Source organism: Bacillus rossius, chromosome 7, assembly GCF_032445375.1.
Source record: "Bacillus rossius redtenbacheri isolate Brsri chromosome 7, Brsri_v3, whole genome shotgun sequence".
NCBI lineage: Eukaryota > Metazoa > Arthropoda > Insecta > Phasmatodea > Bacillidae > Bacillus > Bacillus rossius.
In genome coordinates this window covers 45,680,161-45,700,598 of record NC_086335.1, presented here as the reverse complement: position 1 = coordinate 45,700,598, position 20,438 = coordinate 45,680,161, and the positions used below count along the sequence as shown (strand labels likewise).

The 20,438-nt window shown below is 34.5% G+C and overlaps 1 protein-coding gene across 2 annotated transcripts in view; it reads right to left on the bottom strand.

The window, feature by feature from the left end:
• Positions 1-4,640: 4,640 nt before the first annotated feature.
• LOC134533964 (mitochondrial protein C2orf69 homolog) overlaps positions 4,641-20,438 on the bottom strand; it is a 39,953-nt gene continuing 24,155 nt past the window's right edge. Inside the window, exons 5-8 of one of the 2 annotated variants that reach the window (XM_063371810.1) lie at positions 16,669-16,731; positions 7,971-8,193; positions 7,024-7,357; positions 4,641-5,402 (exon numbers count right to left, since the gene is read on the bottom strand). In XM_063371810.1, coding sequence (XP_063227880.1) covers positions 5,197-5,402; positions 7,024-7,357; positions 7,971-8,193; positions 16,669-16,731 — 826 coding nt within the window. In that variant the 3' untranslated portion in view covers positions 4,641-5,196. The remainder of the gene's footprint in view (positions 5,403-7,023; positions 7,358-7,970; positions 8,194-16,668; positions 16,732-20,438) is intronic. The other variant, XM_063371811.1, reaches the window with a different exon arrangement.

Sequence of the window (20,438 nt, the reverse complement as noted above, 5' to 3'; positions counted from 1 at the left end):
GCACCCAACGTACCCCAGGATCCTGGGTAGGGTGCTGGCGTCTTGGTGGTTGCTGTTTGGACGAGGCAGTTTTGCAATGATTTTACACTTTCTGCATACACACATACACAGCAAAATTTGCTAACGGTGACACAAAAAAATGTTAGTGCATTGTGCCTTATTTCCTTCTATCTTGTGCACCTTTCCCTCGTGAGTTCTTGTGAAGTAAATGATAGCTTAATAATGATTGAAAGTTCACTTAATAACATCGAAAAGGTGGTGTGTTTTTGCTGCAGACATAACTCCTTACCCGATAAGAAATTAGCCATCCTTCCATATGTTTCCATCCTGCAAAAAATTCAGTTCACTATAAGTAGTGGGTTCAAGGGGTTAAAGAAGCTGGCAACAAAAGAATGTCAATTTTTACATTTGAGGTTAGTGTACTTTAGGTTTCACCCCACATACAACACTATCACATTTGGAAGAGAATATGAAGAACTGTAACAAACACTTTTACTAAACAAAGAAAAATCTTGCTGGCAAATGTGCGTACCTAGCCATCACCAGAAAAGAAAATTTTTCCAAAGTCTAAATCAACCCCTCCCCCCTATTTTTATAAAATTTCATCTAGCTATGATTGGCATATGTCCCTGTGAAAAAGGCATCGTTGCTCCCTCAACACCACTTAAATATATATTGTTGATTCTGTAACATTAGTTACCCATCTCACACTAACACTCCTTATTCCTAGAATATTTCTTTTATTTACAAGGTACAATTATTTCATCAGCAATACATTGAATGCATGGTACTGAAGAGGCTTGTGGGATAATGAAATCACCTCGTAGTTTATTATATTGAAATTTACTAAAACTTATTTTTTTAAATCCTGACTACCATTTGTCGTCATTGTTCGAGAATAAATTCAACTGTCACAAGGATTTCAGATTTACTGTGTGTAGTGTATGTATGTACTTAATGTTCCTATACTGTACTGAAAATCCACAATAGAAGACTCTAAAGAAAGAAAAAAAAACAATTTTCCCTTGTATATGAACCTATTTTTTTCTGACTGTTTCTTTTCTCAGTTTTTGACTGGAAACAACTGTGTTATTTAATGTGGTCGTACACCTAAGAGAAAAGAAAAAAAAGACTTGTACTGAAATGATAGTTAAAAATCATCTTTATAGTGAACAAAACAAACACTTGCATATTTGTTCAGTACAAAGGAATCCCAGGTAATTTTTGCTCACCCACTACTGATATTGAAATAATGATTTTTCCCAGGATGGAACTTTATGAAACTTCCAGCGGCCAGGTGAGGAGTTATTTCTGCAGCAAAAACGCAGCAACTTATCAGCATTATTAAGTGATCTTTCCAATCATTAGTAAGCCACCAATTATTTCATAAAAAAGAAAAAAAGCATGAGAAAGGAAACAACGCATCATGCACAACATGCACCACAAACTAGACCTAGGCGAGATGGGCTGTGACTCACTAGCGACGTCACACACTGTCGCTTCCCATACTCTGTGTGCTCATATCTTGAGAACCTATGTCCACTATTATCACAAAAAGCTAGTATTTCCACTGCTACTACTTTCACTACATTTCTCAAATTTTAAGACCTAATTACTTTTATCATTGCCAGATCCTTTAAAAATGACTACAATTATGAAATACATACCCATTAACTCACTTCCAACACAATTAGCAACAAAGCACAACAAGGAACAATTGATTTTAAAACACAGCAGTTTAATTCTAAGATGTGAATTTATGAAATTAACTCTGTTAATCAAAATTGAATCTAGAAGAAATGTAAGCCAAGGCATACACAAACTCAAATCGATAAAATAATTAATTTGTTTTGCTTTTTAATGGCATGCATACAATTTGAGACTATACTATTACGAATTGAATTAATGAAAATCATCCAAACATTAAGTGGTTTTCATCACAAATAAGATAAGCATTTGTATTCGGGTTTTGCTGATTCAAGACACTACGGTACATATGTTCAACACACTGCAATTAATTTGTTATGAGACCTAGAGAATCCTAATTTTTTGTTCTTGATCCCAAATATCCTAGCCCTGCCCCTAATCCTTTTAAGATTGTTCAGGTTAGAAACCAGTAACTTGCAAAATGATAAGTGATGGAAGCAAAATTATTCTGTGGTTATTTTTAACTAGTAACAATAACACTATGCTATGTAATTTATATATGTGTACACAAACTTTATTATCTTTTGGTTAGCAGTAAAAAAAAAAAAGTTGATGAAAGTGACTTAAACCAACCAAAATGGCACTCTATACTGATAACAAAAAGTTGGTTTAGGCTACATATTAAATTTTCAATGCACAATGTAAATTAAAATTAACCATTCAAACAAAACGTACCTATATTTGAGTGTTTGAGACACATTCTACTTTGCTTCAAAACATCATGTTCACACACACACCCTAATCATCTTAAATAAACTTTGCACAACAAGTATGAAATCGGTTTTACTATTATAACTATGAATAAATAATAAAACAATTTGAATTTTTTTAACATTGTATGTATCACAAAAGTCATTACAATTCTGTATTATTTTAACAAAAATTAAACAGGTTTATTTTATAGTTTGATGAATGAAGTAATGAGGTTGAGATTAAAACAAAAATTTAAATTATTTGTTTGTTTCAATTTTTTTTCAACACAATTGTTTAGTATTATTGCTAAATAACAAACACATGAGACACTTGTCTGTGATAAATAAATAAGTATTCTATTTTAGGTAATAGTATTTTTCGTACATCACAAAAACTTACTTATGACCCATTTAAAAATGTCTTTCCAAATCAAAACCACTCTTAACAATAATCTTGATAAATAATGTTTATACATACCTGTATTTCTTGAAATTATTCTCATGACCCAGAAAAATAATAAAACATGGGTTTAGAAAATGTCAAGCCTATTTTACCACCAAATTTAATAATTATAAAAGTCCAACTACTAAATAGATTATTTCTTTTACTCAAAAGTTTTATCACACTGTGCACTTTAATTTGAAGTGATGCATACAGCAACATCAAAAGAACACATCACAAACTGCTATGAGCAGAGTTGCTATATGAGTGTAATTTAACCTTCTTTCCTTACACTGTATCAACTTGCAAATATGTTACAGCAGTACACTTATATTAAATTTGTAAAAGCCTACATACCAAAATTTAATTTTTCCGTCTTTAATTGAAAAGAAGAACAGGGTATAACTTTTATAAGTTAGAGAACTCAAAATTTATTTTGAGATTCAAATCAATGAAGTTCAATTGAATATTTCACACAGAAATAAACTGAAATAAAAATGCATACAATGGATAGTACTGAAACGTATAATGGTAACTCTTAATGAATATAACAACTGTATTAATAAACATAGTCTTAAAATTTTACGACTGTACATATTTTCAAACATTTACATTTTGAAAATAGAAACACATGTCAATTCTGCTAAGAATTCTTGTCACATCTTGCAAAAGGAACATTAAAACTTTCCCCTTTTTTTTCTCTCTAGTTTATAACACACTGCTGCCACATCCAAACTGTAAAAATTGGATACAACAGCATTGTTGCTTTCAAGTCAGTCTTTCACAACAAGGAGGGGCATGTTGTTTACATTCTAGGTGAAAAATATTCCATATAATTTTTGTAGATTCACATGTATTATTTATGAATAGTTATATTTCATAAAAGAAGCTGTGTTCAATAAACTAGCAAAACCCTCAAACTTAAATATCAGACTGACACCTGAAGGAACGTACAGTCAAAATTAAAAAATTGCTGAATACCAAATGCCTGTTTATGCAAAGCATTTACAGTCCCAACAAACAAGATACTAAGGGTTTTAAATGTTAACAAATTTGTTTATTATTATAAATTTTATAATAATAAATACAAATTTGTTCTGGTCTATTCTCCTGCTGTATTGATCGTGGAAATAATTAGGTGGTTAGTAAAAATTTGATTATTTAAGAAACTAAATTAAAAATATGCATTTTTTTGTAAGCCAACAAAAAAAAATTCTACCACAAATGTACGATGTCGCATCTCACGGTAAGAGAATTCTAAATTTAAAAAAAGTTGACTGCAGCAATAGTGTTGGTAACTAAAATGTTGTAGACTCCATCTTTTTATTTTAAAATAAAACAAATATAAGTTTAATTTACTGTTTCTACTTTCACACCTGAAAGACTTTAAACATATTTTTATGACAAACAGATGTTGGAAATTAAAAAAAATGACACCTACAAAAAGATGGCCACAGAAAGATAAAGCATACCTTTAAAGTGATAACTGATAACTCAGCACAAAATCAGGAAAAATTAATCTCAGGTCATACTCATAGACTGTGAGAATGAAATCAAAGTGGGAAGGAATGTTTTCAAAACTATGGAATGATTGATGCGAAACAGCTGGAAAATATTTCAGTGTCCTGGGAGAATCCAACTCCGAGACATCTCAAATGTAGGCTTTCATAACCAGTTACATCTGCTTCTCAACTCAAGATTGAGGCCAACTCCACGGCTTAGGTATGTCCTGCTTGACAATAATCAGGTTGTATTATGCTTATGAACAGTTACAATGAAACAAAATAAAGAACAAGAAAGAAAAGTAAAACAGTTGAGATTGACAGAAAAATTCACGGAAACCATCACACATTTTTGCCACACAAAATATAAAATAAAGACTCTTTCAACTAAAAAACCAAACACAAGTCAAATTTTTAATTTTTCTGTATACCTATTCAGAACACAAAGAAAACTGTAAGGAAATAAAATATGTTGCAGTGTTAACATGTATCAGCAATGAGTGAAAAAATGGTTATGAAACTATAACAACATATAACCACATTCAAACAAACTGTGGCTTAAATATATATACAGATATTTACAGGTCTTTCAGTTTAATTAAGTACTGGTCGTAGAGGCAAAAGACCAAACAGCTGGACTTTTGATGACTAAGCACGAGACTGTTTGAAAGACTTTACGTCGTAACAGCGTATAGTTTTCATTATATCCATATTCACTTCCCACGGCTACTAGTCTTTTGATAGCTGATCCATACTGAAAAATGGATGAAACATGTGTGTTGAAGGAGGGGGAGGGGGAGAGAAAGGAACTATGCACTCAAATGTCTGGTGAATCCAGAACAGTGGTTGATCTTCAATTCCCACCAGGTGTTTTGAAACTGGTCAAAAGTTCGAAGTGTGTGTGCAGACTAGCCACCTGGTTCTCGAAATGCAATGTTCGTTCCACTGGCGCACCTAGCCTCCGCAGCAAGTCCCCAAACGTTTTCTCTTCTTTGCGGATCCACGGACGTTTGTCATCCTGCACTTGGTATGGCGTGACGTGAATGTGGATTCGTATGCCTGGAAAGAATCACAAATGCACACCTCACTACGAAATCAAAAACCGCATAAACGTATTTAAAGAAATCTTGATAAAAATATTATTTCTTACTAAAGATGCTGAAAAATAAAGACTCGCATATTTGCGAAAAATTATCAAACAATTTAACAGTGGGAAATGACTTTCAATGCAAGTTAAATATGATTTAAGGTATTTCTGTCTCGCAAATCACTCACAAATTTCTTTGCAAATACTAGGGATGGGCCGGTCAAATCCTTATATCCTCAAATCCTACAGAATCTCCAGTATTTCAAAGGTTCAGGATTCAAAAAAAAATATTCCAATATAATTATTGGAGTAAAAATAGAAAATTAAAAAAAAAAACACAAAAGTTAAGTAGCCTTTTTTATTTATATCTTTGTACTTATTCAAATACCATTCCCCAAAATATTATTTTTTTTAAAAATATATATGTATTAAGTAAATTAAATACATAACATGTACCCATCTGAAAAACTCAGTTCACGAAACGAATACAATTTTATCATTAAATAAAAGAAATGTAGTTTGACAAGATACATTGATTCACTGAACACGAAAAATTCTGTCTGGAAATGTATCAAAAAATGTAATAAAAAATTAATTCTCAGATGCTAAGGACAGCTTGCTGAATCAGAAAAGTAAAACAAAGCAAAATCTTTCCTTTGCACCAAATCACAACTGTAAAAATTCTGCCTAAGTGCGTCATATGAATACAGTACAACCCTGTTATAACATTCTCCAAGGGACCAACTTAAAAAAATGTTATAAGCAGGAAATTATAAAATTACATCTTCACTTTGTATAAATTACATGTGGATTGATTAAATTAAAGAGTATAGGTAAAACAACACAAAGTACAGGAGTAATACACTAAGTACAGCAATAGAGTGGAAAATTGAATTTTTTCAGCTACAGAATATGAATTTCGCTTATATTTATCGGCCATCATAGCCGTACAGTAACGTGAATAAAATTTGAATACGGCGTATTTTAATTAAATATGACCGTAACTACAATAAGTGAAAAAATTAATTACGACAAAGATTAACCACAAACAAAAGCCGTGAATATATCCATAGAACATTTAACCATCTCAAGGTGTTACACCTTTGAAACAAAAACCAGCACCATAGAATACAGTAGCACTGTTTCCGACCATTTATCAGTGCACAAAATGTGCATCATAAGTATAACGGAACAAGTCGTAGGCTAACGAGCGCGAACAGGACGCCATATTGATAGTCGATCCGGTGCAAGTTGTGGAGTGCGTGTGTACCACGTCTATGGTGAACTACATAAATGTAAACATCTGATGTTTGTATATGCGTGCTGGTATTTTCTAGCTATGGTTTCGCTCTAAATTATGACTTTGAAGGAAGGGATACTGAAAATTGTGGCAGTTATCAAAGCAAATTTAAACGTTAAAGGCGGGAATGTAGAAATTTTAATATTATTACAGGCGGGAAATAAAAGCATTGTGATAAATGGAGAAATTGGCGGGACCATGAAATTATGGTGTTATAGGTGGGAAAATGTTACAAACGGGAATGTTATAACCGGGTTGTACTGTACGTCTAATAAGCCATCGATGTGACGCACCCAGCCTGGTGAGGGTCTCGAGCAGGCTGCGGGAGGTGATCCAGGTGTTCTTGCCGCCGACGTGGCCCCCGTCCAGCCAGTACATGTCCCGGATGCGGGACACCAGCCGCATCATGGTCTCGTCGTCGGGCGTGAGCGTCTTGAGGTAGTGGAACTCGTAGATGAGCTGGTTCAGCACCACGCAGCCCTTGCTGAAGCCAACCAGCACCAGGTGGGCCCTGTCCAGGTTCAAGTTCTCCCGCCACCAGAGCCGCTTCCGCCCGTCCGCCCCGGGGTCCCCGTCCGGGACCTCCGCCTCCTCGTCGTCCTCCTCGTTCTCCTCGGCGTCGTGGGGCTGAGAACACATTCCCATCACAACAACTGTCAGCAACCTGCACACCAACCTTCGTCATCCTCACACTGCAACACGTCCTGGGGCTGAGAACACATTCCCATCACACCAACAACTGTCAGCAACCTGCACACAAACCTTCGCCTTCCTCATACTGCAACACGTCGTGGGGCTGAGAACACATTCCCATCACGCCAACAACTGTCAGCAACCTGCACACAAGCCTTCGCCTTCCTCATACTGCAACACGTCGTGGGGCTGAGAACACATTCCCATCACAACAACAACAACTGTCAGCAACCTGCACACAAGCCTTCGCCTTCCTCATACTGCAACACGTCGTGGGGCTGAGAACACATTCCCATCACAACAACAACAACTGTCAGCAACCTGCACACAAGCCTTCGCCTTCCTCATTTAACGAATAGCAAATTTCCTGGTGAAGTCAAAAATGAATATTAAAAAGAGCTTTGATTGATTCGCTGAATCTATTTACACATTATTTTTGTGGTATTTTGGAAGAAAGGGTAAGTAAAATATTTCGGACCAACGAAACCCCCCCCAAAAAAAAGACGCAAAATCGTATAAACGTTGACAGAACTTTGACGGCACTCACCAGGATCTCCCCGTCCTCGCGCCCCGCCTCCTGGGCCGCCTTCTGCTCGGGCGAAGTGACAGGGCTGAGCTCGCACTCGGGCATGCTGCGCAGCCGCTGCGAGATGCCCTGCAGCAGCCGCTCCAGGTGCTGCAACGAGTGGTGCGTGGGCGTGTGGTCCGGCACCCCGCAGTTGTTGCACGGCACAAAGTTGTCGAAGCAGCTGAACGTCCTGAACTCCATCCTGTCGCACAAACAGGGGGAAGGTCTGCGCTCAGTCGTTACTGTGTATGCTATCATGTTTACACAATATCTTTACGCAAAAAGGCTATCATCTTGGTGTTAGGTTGTAAATGTTCCAAGTCATAAACAAATGAATATAAAAAAATGTTTGCCTAGATTTCATATTCTGTGATTTGCAGGTTTATTGGTCTCAATTTTCTACATGCTGCTGGGCAAAATTTCTCAATTCACATGCTATGCTATGCTTTAGACAATATGCTAATGCAAACAGGGGAGTATCTTCATGGGTGCTACATTTTAGAAAATATCATTAATGCACACATAGGATTATCATCTTTGTTTTCGGATGCAAATGGATACTATGCTTCAGACAATATCCTAATGCACACACAGGAGTATCATCATCTTTCATTTGCGTGTTTGGTTGTGAATGGATGCCAAGGTTTTGACAATAACCTAATGCATACACAGAAGTATCATCTTTGTGTTGGATTGTAAATGGATGCTATGCTTTAGACTATATACTAATGCAAACACGGGAGGATCATGCGCTTAGTTGTTTTTGACAAGTGAGTCCTAAACCCAGTGTCACGACCGATGTTGTCAGACATACCACATACATGGTGCACATATCATTTTTTTTTCCATTGTGCAAGAATAATATAATATTTTCCTGTACAAATAATGGTTTATATTTCTCAATTAACATTCACTACTTGTTAAAGAAGCCAAAATAAAACTAGCTTTTTTTCATAATGCACACAGATTTTATGGATAATACAAGAATTTTGTGCTAGGTATCAGATTTTTAAATTAACTGTCTGAAAACACAGGTGAAGAAACAGTTCTGGTAGTCGCATCCCGGTGCATAAATGGACATTTCGAGTTACAGAGCCTATAAAAGGTAACAAATAAAAAAAAATAACATGGCATACTCCATGGAGAGAAAGTGCCATATTATTAGCTCACAAGTCTTTAAAAGAAATGCACAATTAATGAGATGAGTTTGCCAAAGAAAAATTTAAGATATGTATAAGTTCGTTAATTATGTACACTGTGAGGACTAAACTTTCAAAACATGCAGTAAAGATAACAAGAGATATCACCCCACTGTGTCCATCTTATTAATAAAGAAAAAAATATATATATTTTTTTTAATTTTCTGTTTATGAAATTTACGTGACATGTCTTAATGTTACTCTGAATGTTTAGAAACGTAAAAAATGTGTTCTGTGAAATAAACTTCAGGGAATGTTTAACAGTGATTTAAACATCAAACTGACCAAAAAAACTGTGGAAATTGTTGGAATACATTAAAATCAATAATGTAAATAGTTATCGTCATATTAATGTAGCTGATCATACCAATCTAAACAACTCTTTTCCTTAGTTATGATCATCTGCCCTTGTGAAATTAAAAAGCACAATAGGTTTCGTTTGTGTACAGTGTTGCAACAAATGCGAAGCTTCACATTAGTCAAAAGATTTGCATTACATTTGAAGCTTTAAATTAAACGAATAGCAAATTTACTCACAAAGTCAAAATGAATATTAAAACGAGCATTGATTTGATGAGCTCAGTCGAAGCTTCGCACAAGCCTAATTATTACAGGGTTCAATTATACTACTCATAAGAGATGTGCTTTGATTTAAGATTGTAACACAATATTGTTCGCTAAAATGCTATGCTCTAAAAAACTTTGATAAATTAGAAACTAGTCCAAGACTGTAAACCAGCTGTCTGAAAAAAAGGCAACACCAACGGAACGTATGAAATTGGATGCAGAAGACTGCCGAATGTGTTAACATCCCTAGCAAATCAAAACAAAAAAATTAATCCTACATAATGATAACACGATGACACATAGAACCAAAAACACTTTTACTGTTCTACAGCCATTTTCAAAAAGCCATGCAAATAAAATTGAATGCTTAAATCACAACCAAATAGATTGGCATCATTATTTTCCAAATTCATTTTTTCACAAATAACTGGCAAGTGTTTATATATATAAAATAGGATGTTGGTATGTATGACATTGATAAACTCCGACACCATTTAACAGATCGCCATGAAAGTTGCCACATCAAAGTGTTGTTTCATGGAAGTTTTTATGCTATCCATATTTTTGTAACTAACCGCTAAATGACGCTGCAGCGCATCAAATTCTAAACTGTTCTACCGACTGCCATGGATAAACAGAAAATCAAAGGTCACAGGACATACAAACAGCAATTGTGTGTCATTTCTCCATGTCCGCCACACTGTCACATAGCGCTATCCATTTTGCTTTAACTTGCGGACAATATATAACATTGTGTTCAGCCCGGGCAACCCCGGGTACTGCAGTTACTATATGTGTATAAACTAAGATCACAAATTTACAAAATAGCCATTGACTGCTCTTTGCACAACTGTGTCCAATATTATGAGTACACAAGAGGTTAAACACATCCACCCTTGCCTTGAGACATAAGCTTGACATCTTTGCTCATAGAGGATTAACCAGAGTGACAATAATGCTATTTACAGATAATTTCATGATTTAGGCAAAGAGTCAAACAAGCAGGTCAAGTGCTGAAAACAAAAGAAAATTAAATGTGCTAAAAAATGGAAAAACAAAAGAAGTTCAAATTTTTTTTTTTTTGTGATTATCAACTAACATACCCACAATATGTGCAAGAAGACTAGGCACAGTAACTGCATAACTGATAAATACAAAAGAGATTTTATGCACCTCCCACTGGAAATGTACCAGGCTGAGCCTAGGTAGTTAAAGACACGACACAGAAGTAGAATACAAAAAAACAACTGAAATTGATTCCAAAGAACAAAACAAGCAATGAAAGGAGAGAAATTTAAAAATTTTCTAAGAAAACATCACACAACATAGTCAAGAAATAAAGATAGGTGAGGAACGGGAGGAAGATTAAATGCAATGAAGAAAGAATGATAGTTGATATGTATGTATTTACTGGAAAGACCTTAAGCAAAAAAATAAAAAAATAAATTAAAATGATTCCCTTATTAGTAAGGACAAGATTTTTTTGATTTTTTTTAGGTCAACTTCATTTTTAAAACAGGTTTTGGTGTTAATGTTTCTATTTTTATATGTTTTTGTTATTCATTAAAATGGCGTATTATTTAACATAATATAAAACTAAAATATTTCTTAGTACTCTTCTCACCAAAATAGTGTCATTTTTACTGACACATGATGCACTCCATAAAATAATTCGTAATAAGCATTCCTAGAAAAAAAATTCTCAGAAAAATAAAAAAAAGCCAACAAATTTTCGAGCGATTGAAAACTGTGACAATCTGAATAATGTAAAATATGTAACTAACATGTAGTGTCAAGATGATATGGTATATTGCAATAAAACCGAAATAACACCGAAAAGTATGTCAAATTTACCATATGACACATATAAATGCAAGTTAATACAAAATAAAGCACCGAAATGTCCCAAATAAACATTAAATTAATCAGCATAATTAATCAAAACTCAACTCAGATTACAAAAAAATGTATTCTTAACAATTTGTTATTTTTTTAGGTTAAAGTTCAAAGAAATACTATCCATTGTAGCCGTTACCATGGTGCGACTTATGGAAAAATTTTATATAACTTTTCATTTCATGGTTCATAAACCCCAAAACCATCATTAACTCAAAATTTTATGTGTATGTGTATGTGAATGTGTGTGTCTATATATATATATATATATAAATTTTGTGGACACAATAACTGTCACAATTTTTCATGTATCACTTCCAAATTGATCCCTAAAATCTAGTAGTGGAAAATCTCGGTCAAGTTGGTTAATGGGCAATATCAGACCAAAGGGGTATAAATGGGAATAATTTTTTTAAAAACAGAAAAATTGCTGTAACTCCCGTAATATGGAAAATATCACATCCGTTTGAAAGTTTTATAACTTGTACGAGAAATACCAAAATCTTTTGTCTAAATACGCTTTTGATACGAACAACCATAACTTAACGGGGTTGAAAAAACAAGGGTTGGAGTAAAAAAAAATCATAACTCCTTCATGGGCACAACATCGAATTCATAGAAATTTTGTATTAATCTTATAATTTTTATCTAAAACTATTATCTCAAACAATTTTTGATTAGTTGAGTAATTGCTACAAAGGGTTTAAAAATTTTTTTTTTTTTTTTAAATTCTTAGTTTTTGTACCATGTACACTATCAAATTTGTTCTAATTCATTGTAAAACCTTTCATTATTATCTAAAACTTTTGTATGAAATAATTTTTTTATATGACCTACAATGACTGCAAGGGGTGGAATATGCAGAGGTTGAATGACAAAAATTCCTACCTCCCTTATTAGACAATATCAAATCCGTTCAAATTTTTTGTATATCATTTTTATCTAAAACTTTGGTCTGTAAAACCTTTTGATAAATCAAACTATGATTGCGAGGGGTTGAAAAAACCTGGGGTTTGAATAAGAAAATAAATAAAACTTCCAACCATGTACACTACTGCAGTAGTGGCCGGTATTAAAGAGCACAAGTGCACGTGCACACCCAGTTTTATACAGAACATTTATTTATTTGAAGAGTTAAAAGTTCATTTTTATCTACTTTTACCAGTGGCAGCTACCAGAGTAACACTCGTCGCTTTGTTTGCATCTGTCACGGACGTCTGTTTTTATTTTTTCGATTGCGGCGATACGGCAACGCTGTAGTGTTCACAATGGATCTGTGCACGAAACGCGCTGCCTGCATGCCTGCCTCGGTCCTTTTGCGCATGCGCACGAAGGAATTACGTCACCTCCTACGGGACATTTAACACTGGACGAGTGCACGGCTCTGGTGTGCTCGTGATTGTCCTGGCGTTTCATTGATGTAGTTCCAAATTTCAGCACGCACAGAGCACTGATCAGAGAAGTAAGTCATAACTTATGAATCAGCCCGGTAGATGCCAGGATTGTCCACTCCAATACTATCACCCCTAACCAAACAAACTTTTCGTTTTCAGTTTTTTACGTCCAGTAGAAACAAATAGTTGCGTGTGGTTCAATGTGAGCGTAAAATATCTTTAAATAATTAGTGTGACTGTGCGTTTGTAAAATATTTTTCTGTGCCTTACGCAGGACAACATTTTTCTGAGGTACCTATTTTATAAAGTTTCGCTTTGTTGTAAGACTTTAACTGTGAAAATGTGACTGCGTTATTTAGCGTGTATAGCAAACATGTACAATTTTTAAAAATCGCCATAATGAATTTCGTACAAACAATTTTAGCGAACAGAAACTTACTACAAGGAAAATTTAACAATTAAAAATTTAGGAACACTATGTCAATAGAAAAAAGACTAATAAATAGCATGCATGATTTTAATTATAGAGTCATCAACAAGTTTGCTCAGCTGAAAACCAGAAGAATGGATTTTTTTTACCAATAAATAATGGTGCAATACCTTTGTAGCATTTAAGTTTGTAAAATCATATTTTTTAGCTTCACATTGTTTTCAGGCACAACACTTTGATAAGCTTAAGCCCAGCCACAAATCTGAAAAATCAAGAACATCAAACATAATTTATTATTATTTATGCGAGGCTTGATCAGCGATCTACCATTTTGAATTACAATTTAAAATCTCTTAAAAAACAACTAGTCTGCTCAATAAGCTTCGTTGTGTTAATTCGGGCTACAATTACAGACATGAGTTTGTGTAATAAACAAAATATATCTTTCACGACTCCAAGATAAGCAGTAACTGCTACGGTGCCGCACCAACACAGATAATCTGACACCAAAACAGGCTTCTAGTACGCAGTAAGGTAAGAGGTCTTTTTTTTTTCTTTATGAGTGCATATGTGTTAGCATGTGTGTATGTATGAGTGTGTGAACACCCATAATTTAACATCACCGGCCGCTACTGCACTACTGAATCCATTTTATTTTTATTTAACTTTTTAAATATTAACAAAAAACTATTGTTAAAATAAATTTTTATCTATCCAACAATTACTACAATGGGTGGAAATAACTAGGTTTAAAAGTAACAAAAGATCATTACTTTTTTTTAATAGATTTACTATAAAACACATTATAATTTATTGTATGAATTCTAAACTTCATATAAAACTTTGGCTGATTCTATTTTTTTATGAAATGAATTATTACTGTAAAAACAGTGGTTGAAATTTAAAAAAAAAAAATTCAAAATTTCTTAGAATCAAATTCATTCAAATTTATTTTAAATCATATTAATATTATCTTAAACCTTGGTGAAAAGCAAATTTTTATAAGACCATGTTATTAGTGCAAGGAATGAAAAATAGAGTTTAAAGTTAAAAATAATTATATAACTACATTATCTGTCATATAATATGAAATGTGTTCTAAGTTATTCAATGGTGGATACTTTGAGTTAAAAGTAGTCTCAATATTTTTGCTACATGGTAAATGAGCAAATATTTAAATCAATCATTTTGTAATATTGGAGAACATAAATATGTTATGTGCATTAAGGGGCCCGCCTCGTCAGGGGTGTATGTGTGTTAGTGAGGCGGGATGATAAGCGCGACGCTCGCTGGTGCTTCCAGCGCGGTATCGCCTCTAAGCGCAAGGCTCTGAACTGGCGCGCATTCGTCTCGTCGTCACAGGATAACTGTGAAATTTGAGCGGTGACCGTAACATTATATGGCGGAGAAATGAAGATAAAGGTGTTATGCAAGCCCCTTAAGTGCTTTCAAGAATCTGTACTGATTGTTGTATGCCTAAAAATTACTCTGAAAACACGCGTTTTAGGCATTTTAACGCTTCTAAAAATACTGTTTAAAAACTTAATCCGAAATTAAAAGTACTTTTCGAGCCTCAGCGTACTCTTAAATGCTATTCGTAAATAGGCCCCACTCGGATATCTTGAGTAGTTTTGAAATCGCGTTGTTTTTCCTGAAGCTCTGCGCAACGTCTGTGTGACCAGGTAGGCGGGCCCCTTAAGTTCTTTATATGTTCCAGAATTTTATAGAAGTTTCCAAAATATTTCCAGAATAAATAGGTACTGTACTTAGAAATCTACATATGCCCGTACGCCAAAAGGAATTTTTTTTAACTGTTATTAGTAACCAATTCTTACATTACAACATTGTATCATTTTACTTATGCATTTACACTTGTTGATTTATTTTTGTGAAACATCATTAAACAAGTGTCATATATGTTAAAAATTGTGCTATCTTTATGAATAAACAGAGTTTATATAAAAAAAGATTGTATTACAAATAAATTTGGCCTAAAAATAAAACCATAAAATCTTGTCTACACTAATGAGAAATGCAAAATCAATTATAAATTTATTTATTTTTCTAGTCCATTAAGTTAATACAATTTTGTACAAAATTCATGCTAAATAATTACATTCAATGAATTTACAATGCCAAAATAAAACATGTTTGTGGTTTCCTGATTGATTTCATGTTTTCACTGTTTTCAGTTATATTTTGATGCTAAATGACAAATGTGTATTAACTTGCTTTGTTTAAAAAAAGATTCTTTGGACTGGGCCATACCAAACAATTCTACAACCACAGGCTGTCAGTAGGCCATCATGGTTATAAAAAATAGGGAAATTCTGAATCTCTGCCCTAAGTGGCTCAAATTCCATATAGAACAAATGACTACAAATTTGCTGAAGTCAAAAACCAAGAAGCGGTAGACCTAAACTTTGAAGGCAAAGGAGGAATCCCTACATCATTCACTAATACAAACCATATAATGTGGAGAAGTAGCAAATGCCTTGGCCCAGACCAGATGATTACTAATAGGACATCTACAACTGAGTAGCAACAAACCTAATACAGCACACCATGTTATCAATTACAGAGCATTAACAGCATTAACTGCACTGTAGATGGCTAGCCAACAACAACTAAAAAATAGGTTATAACTAAAGTGATGCAAGACGTATCATCAATTAGTGATCAAATTCAATGTACTCAAGCACAAACAAATTAAATGGCAATAGTCAAATAATTATTTTTTACTTTTTTAAATTTTTTTGTTCTACCACATTTATTGGGACATTAATATAGTTGCTCTTTACTTGCATAAATATTTTTTTTGGTACCAGTAGTATAAACATAAGTATGCACTATGACGTAAAGAAAAACCAAATGGCATAAAAAATGTGTAGTCTTTGTCACGAAAAAACATTTTTTATCAAACTTGGTAAATGCAATCGGCTTACATTGATCAACGTTCCAAGTCATATAAAAATTAATATAAATTTTTTTTTTGCCTAGATTTCATATTCTGTGATTTGCAGGTTTGTTGGTCTCAATTTTCTACATGCTGCTGGGCAAAATTTCACAATTCACATTCCTGACAGTACAACAACTGACATCATTTAAGGACAGCCCCCATAATTAACCAAGACCAACAAATAAAACACGCAACATAATGCACATAACAATAAAACCAATTTTGTACTTGCCTGTTCTGATCCATCTCGGAAGAGACAAGTGCCATGAACGACGCGAGTTTCGGGGTGGTCAATCTATGTTGGAAAGGAAATAAGCGAAGTTCTAGATGAAAACAGATAATGATCTAGAACCGGGGGCTATCCATAAATGACATAACACCGCACAACACTGAAACCACAGATGAGCACACTCCACTGGTCAACTTCATGTTTGTGCCATTAAGACTATAAAAACGTAAGATGTAATTGAAACAACCTTCCAGAAATTACATTTTTTTCTGAAACCATAAAGAATTAATACACAAAAATAATCATAGTGTAGATATAGCAAAGAAAAGAAAATTACCAGAAACACTTAAATTTACACCCAATGCCTTTGAATCTATATTTTTAAAAAAATAAGGCTATGGTCTGTTTAATACTGCATGGTAAATACATTTATGAAATAAATCTTTGTATTACCACACACCTAAGAGATCTTGCAAAATTTATTATAAATACAAAAGAAAATTAATGTAGTCATGCATTTAGTATATTTTCATGTTATGTGATTTATGGATGAGCCACTATCAACATATTTTGACAAATAATATACAATGTAATTTTAGAACAATGTTTTTTTCTAAAAACAGCATACAAACTGACATAGTATTGGTAATTTTTTTGATTAAAATAAGTCTTATCAAGTATACACCCATAGCTGATACAAACTGATGGATTAAAAAACTCTCTCCCAAATGTAAAATTAGTTAAATCACAAATAAGAAAAAAAATAAGCTACAATTAGCTCAACACAAAAATAGCTCTTCACAACCAAACAAAATTCTTAAAATAAACAACACATAGTATAGAATCATACACAACAAAAACAAATTAGAGGATAAATATACCCTTGTAAATAGTATAATTTTTTACTTGCTATACAGTATTAAGAGAAACTGTACAATAGGTATATAAACTTCTAAATGGTTTCAGCAAAAATAGACTGCACAACTAGTGCTTCAGATACTGCTATTTAAAATCATTTAGGGAAAGAGCCAATAGGAAAAGTTTTATGGATCATTTAAATTCTGATTCAATCCCAGGATACTTAGCCAATAAACTACCCTATAAATTTTCTATTCACTACAGGCCAAATTCATTCAAAACTGAATGGAAAAAATTTGTAACCACTTCAGCTGAGCATTGAAACAAAGCCCATAATTTTTTTTAAATTTAATTGTATCATTTACAACTAAGCAGTTGGTAAACTACATAGCAGTAAAACATTTTTTTTTAAATTTAACAATTTATATGATTATTATAAGTTGTAAAGTTTTAATGGTCACATGGCTTCCAATTTCAAGTGCGCAACATTCTGTGACAGCATGCATTTAAACAGACTTATCATGCCTGGAAACACACAAACATTATTATTACTACACAGCAAGTGCACCTGCACAACGAACTATTCTAAGTAGCGAATTGTGCCATCCAACATTCAAAATATTAATGAGTGTTTGCACATTAACAGAGAGCTACTTTCAGCACAAAATTATGGCCATGTGTGTGCACAAAACAGGAGTTAAATTCTCAGACAAGCCTTCGCAATTTAAAAGATAAATAAATTATACCTACGATTTAAAAATTGTCAGATATTATCATACACTAAAATTAAGAGTTGAAAATGTCACTAAAATACTTCGGATCTTCTCCCATTTTGAGTTACTGTGAAAAGTATTTAATCAAACATGCAATGGAAAATGGACATGTTAAATTGGCGATTTTGCAGGATTATCGAACATCAATATATGAAATGTTACCCACTATAAAACAGGAAACACTGCACTGAAATAAAACAGTTACAATAAAGACCAAGAAAACTAAAAATGCCAGCAGTTCAGTAACGGAACAGCCGAAATCCACCCGAACAATTTGAACTCTAGCGGTTGAATTGGTGCCAGATTACAGACTGTGTCGAACCATATAATAATGGATTCAAGGACTTTCACAATAGGTACCATAAAAAAGTCAACTCATTCGGCATCCATTTAACTTGTTTTCCTTATCAATAACTACCAGTATACCTTTTTCCATTGTCTAGCTAATACTGTTATGTGTAAATTCTACCTCTTAGTCAGCAACCGGCTAATTATCTTGACATTGATGTACAAACAAAGACGTCTTGCCAACTGAGCAGTAACTTAAATACCTTAAATAGCTGGCCATTGTACGATAAGATACTTGTATCGTTGAGTACAGTGGTTGTTAATTTAAATGTAATAATATTGATGGTAGCATCTTTTGGTAGGTAGACTTTATGATGTGGCTTCGGTATTCATCACGGCTTGATGGTGCTAAAACAAAACTGCCTTGATGTCCACTTTTTTTTATTATCAAGCATATAAAAGTGTCATCAAAAATATAATGACTGAGAAATGAGGTCTGCATTCCCAGAGCTAAATCATAGTTTTTTTTTTTTAGACAGAAAATGAACAATCCTAATATTTATTTCTGAAAATTAAGAGTTGTACAAATTCAAATATCGAAATTACAAAAATGGTGATTATCTGGTTATATAAAACACCATAAAGATCAGGACTCAACTTATCCTTCCACGAGTTCTGAAGTTAATACCCCTATATATCAATTAATTAATTTATTATGTCATAAAATTAATGTTTCTTTTTCCAAAATTTTCAAAAAGAGTTTAAATATCCTTATTGTTTTTTTCAAGGAACTAATACATCACATTGTTAAGATTTATAATGTGGGGAGAAAACTGGGTTCGTAAGGGATAACCCAATTAAGTCTTATTAAAGTTTTATTGATTACTAATATTTACATCAGTAATAAATAATCTTACTTAAAAATGCCTTATCATCAATTACTCGACCTAAAAAATTTTTACTTTCAAGTCACTCAGTGTCTGTCAAGTTTCACAGTCCACACTCCTCACTGGAACTAGGCTCACCAACGGTTCACCCCTTACCTCGTGCCTGACCACACACGCAGTCCGCGCCACTCAGTCGCACTCTCGATCCCGTCGCTCCTCGTCACGCCACTCTCGAGGGGGATCTCTCACCCTCTTCCGATGTCGCACTTTCCCTCGCTCGCGGAACTCTCGGAACTGTCACGGGACTCGCTCGGAACCCGCTCAGAACTGTCGCCAAACTCAGTGTGGCACCCATCGCGAAACTCACACGACACACTCCACAGAACTCTGAAGTCAAAAATCCTGTCGCTGAACTCTTTCACCGGACTCCTTACCATCGCGGAACTCACACGACACACTCCACAGAACTCTGAAGTCAAAAATCCCGTCGCTGAACTCTTTCACCAAACTCCTTACCATCGCGGAACTCACACGACACACTCCACAGAACTCTGAAGTCAAAAATCCTGTCGCTGAACTCTTTCACCGGACTCCTTACGGAACTCACCGCAGAACTCACGCGGCATACCCTGCGGAACTTGTCGCCAAAACTTCGTCGCAGAACTCTTTCGCGGGACTCCTAGCGAACTCACGCGGCACACCACGCTAAACTCTGTCGCTAAACTCTTTCGCCGGGCTCCTCAGGGAACTCACGCGTCACACCCCGCAGAACTCTGTCGCCTAACTGTCGCGCGCGGAGGCCGGCGTTGCTGCTCAAGTAGTCTGTGGCGCCTTCCTCGAAACAACGAGAGCAGATGTGAAGAGTTGCGTCATCCCGGGCCGACTCGACGCCCAAAGCGTCGAGAATAGCGTTGCTCGCTCACGCCACTTCACGTGGCGGCCCGCGAAATTCCCAAGGCCGCTCAGT